This window comes from Setaria italica, chromosome VIII (genome assembly GCF_000263155.2).
Source record: "Setaria italica strain Yugu1 chromosome VIII, Setaria_italica_v2.0, whole genome shotgun sequence".
In the NCBI taxonomy this organism is placed as follows: domain Eukaryota; kingdom Viridiplantae; phylum Streptophyta; class Magnoliopsida; order Poales; family Poaceae; genus Setaria; species Setaria italica.
In genome coordinates this window covers 3,452,142-3,462,853 of record NC_028457.1, presented here as the reverse complement: position 1 = coordinate 3,462,853, position 10,712 = coordinate 3,452,142, and the positions used below count along the sequence as shown (strand labels likewise).

General features: G+C 47.3%; 1 protein-coding gene across 1 annotated transcript; it reads right to left on the bottom strand.

Annotated features, from left to right (window-relative positions):
• Positions 1 to 4,598: 4,598 nt before the first annotated feature.
• On the bottom strand, positions 4,599 to 8,779 carry LOC101781293 (tubby-like F-box protein 13). The gene is made up of 5 exons (XM_004978706.4): positions 8,522 to 8,779; positions 7,018 to 7,456; positions 6,792 to 6,879; positions 5,846 to 5,984; positions 4,599 to 5,756 (listed from the first exon to the last, which is right to left on the bottom strand). The coding sequence occupies exons 2-5, from the start codon at positions 7,363 to 7,365 to the stop codon at positions 5,003 to 5,005; spliced, it is 1,329 nt and encodes a 442-aa protein (XP_004978763.1). The 5' UTR covers positions 7,366 to 7,456; positions 8,522 to 8,779; the 3' UTR covers positions 4,599 to 5,002.
• Positions 8,780 to 10,712: the final 1,933 nt, after the last annotated feature.

The following is a 10,712-nucleotide window of genomic DNA, read 5'->3' as shown; positions in this document are numbered from 1 at the left end:
GTCCGCCGACGCAGTCAGTGCTCAGTAGTTGGGTGGCACGTGCCGTCGCCGCCCGTACGGACCGGGCCTTAACCTTCGTTCCCTTCCTGCTAAAATGCTGAGGTGACTGCGGGCAGGGCTGCTAATTGGATAATCCAACTCTTGCCCACACCAATCCACGTCAGCTCCCCCTATATTTATATTATCTAAACCTAAGCCAATCCATCCTACTAATTGATTATAAAAAACCATAGTTTGCTATATAAACCTATGGACTCATATAAGAGACTCGTATATATTTGAAATAAATGTGATTCTGACATGTGGATCCTACGTCAAGAGTCGGACTCTAAAATTGAAACGTCGTATTCACACCTTAAAATTTTAGCGAAATTGATCAAAATTTGTTGGAAATGACAGAATTTGACTGTCCGCTACTTTGTGCTAAATGGTGTGGCTAAACATACATTTGGGCCCGCATCAAGAGCCGGGCCCTAGAATTAAAACCTCAAGTTCACCCCTTAAAATTTTAACGAAATTCATCAAAATTTGTTGGAGATGACTCAATTTGATTGTCCACTACTTTGTGTAAAATAGTATGGCTAAACGTACATGTGGGTCCTGCATCAAGAGCCGGACCCTAAAATTAAAACCTCGCATTCACAATTTAAAATTTTAGCTAAATTGATCGAAATTTGTTGGAGATGACTCAGTTTAAGTATCCGCTACTTTGTGCAAAATAGTATACTTGACATATATATGAGCCCTACGTCAAGAGTCGGACCCTCGAACTAAAACCTCCCTTTCACACTTTAAAAGTTTAACGAAATTCATTGAAATTTGTTGGAGATGATTTAGTTTAATAATTAGCTACTTCATGTGAAAAAGTATAGTTGGACTTATATGTGGGCCCACATCAAGAATCGGATACTTAAATTGTTTTGTGAATCAAACCAATGCAACCCGCTCTAAACCACTCCCAAACTATTTCCTTTTAAGAGGAATCCAAACCAAACTAACGCATTTGATGATTCAGCCTATTAATAACCAATCTAAACAACTTCCAAAAGAAACCCAATCCATTAAAACCATTAAACCCAATCCAATTAGTAGGGCTACCTGCAGGGCTGCTTCTATAGATGTCCATTTGGGCCGCCCGGCCCGGTCCGGCACGGGCCTGGCGAGGCCCATTAGATTTCGTGCTGGGCCTGGCCCGTAACGACGGCTTTGTTGTGCCGTGCCGTGCCAGCCCATGGGCCTCATCGGCGGCCCAAGCACGGGCCCGCTGTGCCTTTTCCGTGCCGGGCCAGCCCGTCAGGCACGGCTGGCTTCAGGCCAACGCGAGGCACGGCGGGCCTCGCGCTGCCTCCGCCGCTGCCGGTCTCCCCGCGCCGCCCCTCCCGGCCGCTCGCGCCGCCGCAGCCACTCCCGGCCCCCCACGGCCCACGCCGCCGCAGCCGCGCCCGCACGGACGCCGCCGCCGTCGCTCCCGCCTACCTGCGTCGCCGCAGCCACTCCTCGCGCCGCTGGTCCCAGCCTCCCGCGCCGCCACTCCCCAGACTTGCGCTGCCACCGCCGCTGCCCGCTGCCGTCCTCCCACGCGAGCCGCTCCGCGGCCCCCGAGCTGCCGCCGGCCTCCCGCGCCGTCGTTGCCATCCCCCCGCAGGCCTCCCGCGTCGTTGTCCCCTCGCGCCTCCGGCCTCCGCGCGGCCGCTCCCCAGCTCGGCCCCGCGTCACCGCTCCCCGGTCCCCGCACCGCCGATGGGGAAGATGGAGAGATGGGTGGAGGATGGAGCCTGGAGGTTGGAGTCGGAGATGCGGGAGAGGGAGAGATGCGATGCGCCTATGCGGTGGCCCGTGGGCAATAGAAGAATGGAAGAGGAAGGGGTGACGGGTGGAAGACCGGAGCCGGTAGGGATTTAGTCATTTAGTCATTTAGGGAGGATACTAACGGGCCATTTCGGGCCGGAATGAAAAATCGTGCCGGGCTGTGCCGCCCGTCAGGCCGAGGCGCCGGCCCACGCTCGGCACGAGGCATCGGGCCGGGCCAGCCCGAGCCCGAAAATTTACAAGCCAGGTCGGGCTTGAGACGGGCTAAAAAAAGGGGCTTCGTGTCGGGCTGCGGGCTGCATGGACATCTATGGCTGCTTCTGGTCGAAGCCAAAATTCCAGATTCCGAGACCCTGATACGTGGGCTCAACGGAATAATTATCGGGTTCTTCGGTGCTGAGTAACAAACTGTCACGGGGCATAAGGCCATTCCCGGTGGAAGTGTGATAAGGGTTCATTCTCATTTAATATGGTGCCACATAAGCAATTTGGATGATGTGGCAAAATTTTAAAGAAGAGAGAGAAGGAAAGAGTTTCATCTAGATGAAACCCCATGTATACTGTTTCCAAGTCACAATGTGTCTTACAATTAAATGCAATAAGCACATATGAAACACCAAAATTGAAACTGTGTACTGTAGTAGATCTATTTTGTTGTTGTTGTGCTCTGGATGAACAGATTGCACATTCCTGATTGTTGGATTAACTGCATGCTACCAAAATTAGTATTTATAGTTTTATTATGTTTTGTCATGAGAGACTACCTAAATTACTATGTATCCGCATGTCAATGCTATCTATTACCTGCTGTAATGCATCTGAACCTACTTTCCTGTGTTTGTTCCAAATGGATGGCCTATGCACATTGCAATTCGATGCTCATTTTCTTGTGCTTTAGCTGCCGTTGCATCTGAACCTATTTTCCTGCTCTAGCTGATGGTGCTCCTGCTTCCAGGACGCTCCAGCCGGTGGTATATATTCTCTTGTTCAGTACTAATTCTGTAAAAGTTATCTATTGTTTATTTTTCAAGAAGCTCATTGTGTGAATGATGGTCCGATAAGAGTAGATTTACTGGAAGTAAATGGAGAGATAAATGACAAGAGTGGAATTCTCTGTGTATTGCATTGATCTGTTTGTGCATATATGAATGGTCATGGTGAAAGGGCGTGGTTCTTTCGGTAAGTAACCGTCAGTGGCAGTTACCGGTGTTGATCACCAATAAAATGGTTTGCAACAGACAGGACGACGGATCCACTTGTTGCGTGTCCGCTTCGCGCGCACTGTGGCCGATGACGTGGATACCTCATGCAGTGATACTCATGCAGTGCGGTTCTACCAGCCAGTACAAGCACGAGCTTGGATCAGTTATACGCTGATATGCATATACGAGGTTAGCAGCCTAATTTTCACGTGGATGGGAACGGGAAATTAACCAATCCAATCTCCTGATTTGATTTGATTTGATGCGATCAGGTTCTGGTTCATGTCAGCAGCCAGCAGGTTTACTAAAAGGAAAATTAGGCTTTGATGCTACAGTAAACATGTGCTAATGATGGATTAATTAGGCTTAATAGATTTGTCTCGCGAATTAGCCTCCATCGATGTAATTAGTTTTATAATTAGCTTATGTTCAGTCCTCCTAATTAGCATCCGAATATTTGATGTGACATAAATTTTAGTCCTGACTAAACCCCTCGTCCAGATTTGCAACCGAGCAGGTGCTGTGATGCGCGGCTCGGCTGTCAGTCAGCTTCAGAATCTCAAGAGTTGAGGTTCCGCAACCAGGTCACAGGCATAACACCAAAGCCTCTCTCCAATCGGATCGCAGGCAAACACACAGCAGTGAGCCCGGAGCTAGTAGCGATAGAATGCTACTAGCATCTAGCAAGATTCTAACCTGACACTGACGGCCACCACGAGTGGGGAGGAGAGGATGGACGGATATGGTTTCATTTGCTTGGGAATCAAGAATTCACACACTGCATCGCCATGCTTCGATGGAAGAACGCTAGCCCTAGAAGTCTAGAGCTGAATCGGCCCCCTTTTGCCGCTTTTTTTTTCTTCAAGTGGACGCTTCACCCGCTCTCGGGCGGCCCGAGCGATCATGCTAAATCCATCGGGATGAGCTGAGCTGACAGCCTGACAGAGACGTCGGCTTCTAGCAACCGACGCAAATTGATGAATCGAACGCCTTCGTTTCTTGCGCGGCAGGAAATTCTATACAAGCCGTCGGTTCTTCCAATGAAGCTGCTGACTGATCCTCACGGATGGTACATGGCATCGGAACATTATCCAGCTGATCCGATGTTCAGCCAGCTTCGTGCATTCCCCAGGTTCAGCCATTCCCCGATCAGGAATCTGCAATATATGTACAAGGATTTGATGCAAACAATCTCCAGATTCAGAAACGCACAAATCTCATCCCATTAGGGCAATCAATCCATGCGTTCAATTCTTTTGCCTTTTCCGCACGCAACAAGATGAACGAGCGAGCGTTCGTATTGCACCCCATCGCTATCAGCTCACCAAACCCTAGAAAGAGACACCTCTGCGTCTAGAATATGGGGGTCCCTTTCGGATCTTTAATTTTCTCTGGACATGCACCCAAGATCTCGCTGGCTGGTGCCTGCACCTGTAGTTATCTGCGTACTTTTATATACTCAACACACTTTGCGAAAAAAACGCCGTCAGTAACTGAAGACCTCACTTGGAAGCAAAACAAACGCCTGATCTCGTTTCTCATCACTGATGCTGACAGCACTTGCAACAAACACAGAAACCCCCAAAGTAGTAACCCAGACTGGAATCCACTAGGATTATTGTAACTGTCTCTGTCAGTGTCAATACGTCCTGACGAACGATCCAATGAAAGCTAAAATCATTCAAATACGCATACAGAATTACTGTTACAGGGCAAAGCTACAGGACTGAAGAGAAATGTGATGAAGTACAACATGCTACAGCATCCAATGGGATGGGAATAACAGCAGCTACAGATTATCAGCAGGATGATCTGCTGAAACACTAAATAGCCTAGCCCCATGCATTTCTGGGGCTGTTTCTGAGTCAATAAAGCACCACCACCTGCAGCAGAATGGAGTCCCCAGCTAAACTTGGGGGCACTCAACTACATTGAAGATAATAAAGACACCATACATCGGTCTCTTTGCGATAAGCACCGGTGGGTGAATTTTATTCGCAGGCCAGCTTGGTGTCGAAGCTGCTCAGGCAGATGGCGAAGGCCTGGAATGCTGACAGTGGGTAGCGGTAGTCCATGGTGAACATGTCCTTGGCAACCTTCCCGAACTGCAGTATGACCTTGTCTTGATCCAGCGCAGGTGCTGGGGCTGGCTGGGATGGGGTCGGGGCTCCCGCGGCAGGTTGTGTCGCCGCGACCAGTTGGAAGTTCTTGACCGAGGCGACGGTCACCCGGCCACGGAAGTTGAGGCACCAGCACTGAAGTTGCTCATGCCATCTTGGAGCCTTGTTGCGGAGGATCAAAGGCCTGTCATTGCACTCTTCATCGTCAAACAATGCCCGGCCTTCACTCCCTAGGCCCAAGCCTGTTGCAACGTCAGAGAACCGGGCACTGCTGAAATGCATAGAATGGTCCATAACAGATGACTTTGACAAAGAGACACTGCTGAAGGATCCGCCAAGAGAGTGGGCAACAATGCTATCTGGCTGGCAAGGGACACTGCCACCGGCCTCAAGGCATGAGGCTGGTATGGAGTGCATTACACAGTTCATCCGCCTTGGACCTCGAGTTCCCAAGACATTCAGCTCGTATGAGACTTGTGCTATGCTGTACCTGCTGCGAGAAACCTTTGTTGATGCCTTCTTGGAGTAGAATCTCTGGCTTGTTTTCCCTGACTGTGTAGCACTAGCTGCATTGTATGGTGGCTGAGTATCATAGATTACAAACTTTGTGCCAAGGAAATTTGACCTAAATTTCAAAAAAGCAACATATGTCAGATTAAAATACTGTAGTTTCTGAACATGTGATAAAGTTTACTCAAGCTAGTACAGTAGTACCTCAATTTCCCAATGTATGTGTTGGTATTGGTAGACCTAGATACATTGCCAGAATTCATTGATATTATATATTCTGTACATGTTGGACGGATGTTTCTTTTTGCTGACAGAAGGAATTTGCCATTTTCGACAAGCACGGCTGTAGAGATGAACGTTCATAACACGTCAAATAGCAATACTGGTAATAAGATATTACAAGTTGATGAGCAAGAAAAACATGTACTGGCACATCTTTTTTCTACAGAATGTTGAGACTGATAGTCTGACAACTACAAACCTGGTGGATACAAACACCAAGGCCATGCACTGACCGCTAATCAGTCAGTTAGTTCATAACATGCTGGAACAATCACAGAGCTAAAGAATAAAAATGTGCTCTTCTAATCTAAGGTGGATGAGTTGAGAGAATAGAAATGCTAGCAGCATGAATAGTCTGTCCAGACAAGAACAGGTAATGACTGTGCATCCTACTACTTTTGCTTAGTACAAGTTTACAACCTATGGGTTTGAAAGATACTGAAAATAAGTGCACACTTGAATACTTGACAATGTTCTGAACTTTGTGACATATGGGTTCCAAGGGCAAAACGAAGAAAATGAGTACAAAATATCAAGGTTGCTGAACGAACATGCAGTTCCCAACACAAGGCTGTCTGTGCATGCATACAAATATCGGTAACACGAAAACAACTAACCAAAATGAGAAAAAGAATTGTATCAAGAATTGTTCATGTTTCATGATCACTGATGTGCCCAATGACTACAAAGCCACAAAGGTCTGTGGAGAAAGCATGATTGATAACTCTATTAAAGCATAACTTCGTGAGAAATTAACTTGCATTCTCTCCACAGAACAGAACACCATAAGTTTCAACTTTTAAGTACAGAAATACAGATACTAGTCTTTTATCAAAAAAGTCCATAGTCCACATAGCAATAAACTTACTTGAGCTAAGACAAAGGTACAGGTAGTAGATTTGTGTAGATTTATCCCTCTTAATGAAACACTGGATAGTCCCATCTCGAGGTCCAGGCTGTGCAAAGAAGAGGAACAGCAGGGGCTTATTAGCTTATCCAAACATAAGTGGCATAACAATATTGAACAAGGAATGCTGATATTGCCAATGAATAAGAACATATGGCAAAAGCTCAAAACACAAGTGAATCATTACCTGCTTCAGGGAAACAGGAAAAGTGATCTTCCCAGAAAACTCTGGGCTCTTGACAATCTCTCTACACATCTCTCTCCATGTTCTGCAGACGGCTGCACAAACAACCACATTCTTCCTAGACGGCCATGTATCCTCACTGGCCTCCAACCTCTCAATCACATCTCGAAGTAGTTCAGGAGGCAAGCTAGCCCAGCAGCTGCTCTGTACCACAGGCACGGGGTCTTGCAGCTCATGGACAGCGCCATGAGATTTCCCTCTGCGATGACCCAGAAGCCTGACCTCGAATCCCCTCCTAGATAAGCTCCCGAAGCCATCCCTCACATCACGCACGATGCTACGAAATGACATCTACTCCAGAAGGAAAGAACACTGCTGAAGTACCAAACAGGATCTCCTAGAGATGGACAAGCATCTCCCTTAGCTAGCTGAACAGAAAGATCTGCAAGATGTATCAGTCTGTTAGTACCAATCGATGGCAATTCCCTCTGGAAAGAGAAATATGTGGTCAGCTCTATCCTTTTTCCTACATCTAGCAACCTACCTCCATGTAAAAGTAAATTAAAAAAAGTAACCCCTATAAGTAGTAACTGGACAAGTATGCACTGTCAATTTCAGCACATCATATCAGCTTACCCCCAAAAGACGTCCTCAAGTCAAAACTCATAACACTAAGCGGCACTAGACAAAGACTGTTTCTACTATTAGCAACCAGATTTCACTCAGAGGGTGATGAAACCAGCATATAGCTCGAGCGCACTAATTCTATGACAGCCTATCATCAAGGGCAAAACACTCAAGTTGAGGTAAGTCACCATCAATAAGGAACAAACATGTGTACCTTCCCCTAGTATGCCACCAACCCACCAACCTCAATTTACTAAACTGTACCATCCTAAAAACAATGGGACTTGAGTACAGTTAGTTGGGTTGGTTGGATGGACACTCGATTTGGCCAGGATCCCACTGAAACATGTTAAACTTCCACTTGTAACCACTACACAAAAAGAAACAGACGAGAGAGTACAATGATAGCAGATCGCATATGCATCACATGTAAACATAAGCAACACAGTTCATATCAAACCGAATATAGTTGCTAACGGAGAAGCAATCAGATATTCAGATGCAGCCCAGGAGGCACACGAAAACGACAACAACTATCTTACAAAGGTTATAAAAACATCTACTACTATATGTTTCACAACATTCGACGGAGGTTGCCCTAGAAGCGAGTACAAAATCCTTTCTAGCAGCCAAATCCTACGAAAGTTAACTGCGCGAACAGTCGAAAGCGCCGCCTTTCCACACCAATCCCACCAAATTTCCACCTAGAAAACGAGCTAGTCCCCATCGTTGCCGTCCCACCGCGACCGGCGGAATCCGCAGGAGGAACGGGCTAAAAATCCCTCCTTTCCGCGGGAACCGAACCGATAGCACGCAACAACGGGAGCCCCCAGCAGGAATCGCCAGGGAGAGGAGCACGGCGGATCCACGCGGCACGCACCTCGGGCTGGCTGTAGGAGCTGACGACTGCGGGGAACGGCGCGGCGGGAGCCTGGGTCCCGGGCCGAGCCCGAGCTGCGCTAGGCTGCCGGGCCGGATTCGTGCGGCGCCGCCATCCGGGTCAGAGGAGCGAGGGGGGGGAGGAGGAATGGAGAGTGGTGGTGGCTGGTGGGAGCCTGGGGGATTGGGGAGGAGAGCCAGGCAGCCAGCCGAGAAGGGAAAGGGAAGAACAAAGCGGCGGCGGTGGGTACACGGGGCCCGTGTGCGCGTAGCGGACGCGCCCCTGCGTGGGCTGCGTGACCTTGTCCCGTGCCGTGTCGTGCTCTCTCGTTACGGGCAACGGAACGGGACATGTGCCGGCGAGCTAATTCGCCGCCTCGCTGGCGCAGTAGCCGTTGCCCCGGTTGGGTTTCACTGTACAAGTACAAAATCATTCAGCTCGTCTGTGCAACCCCTTTACAACTGCTAAGGAGTTGAAATCGCATCAGTAATCAGTAAGTAGCTAATGTAATCTGTGGTTCGTCACACTTTTTAAAATAACAAGTTCAAATTAGCATTTTGCCCGCCGTTTAAAAAAAGAAAGAAACCGCATCAGTAGCTAATTGCTCGCTTACTAATCGACAGCTCCAAACAGCGGGTCCTATACAAGAATGGAAAAATTTGTGGATGAGTTGAATATTTACTATCTGAAAGGGCTTCAAATGCAACCGCCAGCAGGATAATGAGGTTGGATTTTGGATTAACTGTGCGAGGACAGATGCTGGACAGCGGTCCGTGCATGTTTGAATGATCTGCCAACATGAAAATTTCACAGCACGAAATCTGGTCAAAACCGGGCATGTGACATGTCCCCTTTGATTGCCAGCTCTAGTTACGGAGCGTATTTATATTTTACGTCATCAAACCATTAGCAAGTACTAGTATGTATGCTCAACCCGACCACTGCGGGTGATGTTCACTGACGGTTTGCACACCGGTGGAACTGGTTTGTGGGCAGAACCGCAGTGATAATCCCATTTTCACCCAGTGTGCAAATTGCCGGTGAAAATCGAATTATCACTTCCAATCTTTCTTCAATGGCAAGTTAAAATCAGCAGTGATGGGATTTTTAGACCCGGCAGTGATGGGCATGCTATAATAGTGAGATACATGTTATCCTTTTATCGATAGCCATTGAACATAGTAACCACCATCAATACTTAGTGATGCTATGTGGTATGTTGGGATGTGAGTCCTCTAAAGATTTTGTTGAGAGCAACCATCAAATGTTCGAGAAGCATTTTGTATGCAAACGCTGCTGGAACAATCAGTGATGGAAAATTAAAAGTACATAGTATATAATGTGTGCGATGCGGCTGCAACAATCAATGCTCCAAATCACTAATATTTGCAATAATATTGCTTCATTAACTACTAATGTTTCAGAAGCACTGAAGGATGTGAATCAATGAAAGAAGCAATGGTAACTGCAATGCTGATGCAACAATCAATGCTTGAGAAGCGCTCCAATATGCTACTAGAACAATCCGTTGGCAGAATTTTTTTATTTTAATTTTTTTAAATATTTTTTTTAAAAAAATCCTCCCAACCCGCCGCGCTGGTGCGGCGCTGACCTCGCCTCGCGCTTGCCGCGCCAGCACCTAGCATTCAGGCGCGCGCCGGCTCCCTCCTCCTCTCTCCCTCCTTTCTCCTTCCTCTAGAAACCCCCGAGCCCGCCCGCCCCACTCGCCGCCGGCCACCGCCACCACCAAATCCCCCTCCCCCCCAATCTGGTGTTTCGGTTGGGGAAAGTAGTTGGAACCATTCACTGCTTCGTTTGGAAGGTATCATCCAACTTTTTGCCTTGTTTTACCGTTCCATTTGATAGATCGGAGGATGTTTAGGTGACCTAGGGTTAGGTTGTTGATTTCAAATTTTGATGAAATGCAATGTTGTTATGTGTTAGATGATGCTTAGTTCATACGCACTAGACTCTCTGCCCGCGATATTGACGTGTAGAAACTTGTTGCATGCTTCGATTTAGGTAGATATTCATGCATTTGTGTAGTGTACATGGCATTGGTAGGGTTTTTTTTTTGCAATATGTCCAATTAATATGTCCAATATGTTTATTTCGTAATATACTTGCTATAGTTGTTATGGTAAAGTATTTGTATGTTGTAGATGGATCCTTTAGTTCGTATGTTTGATGG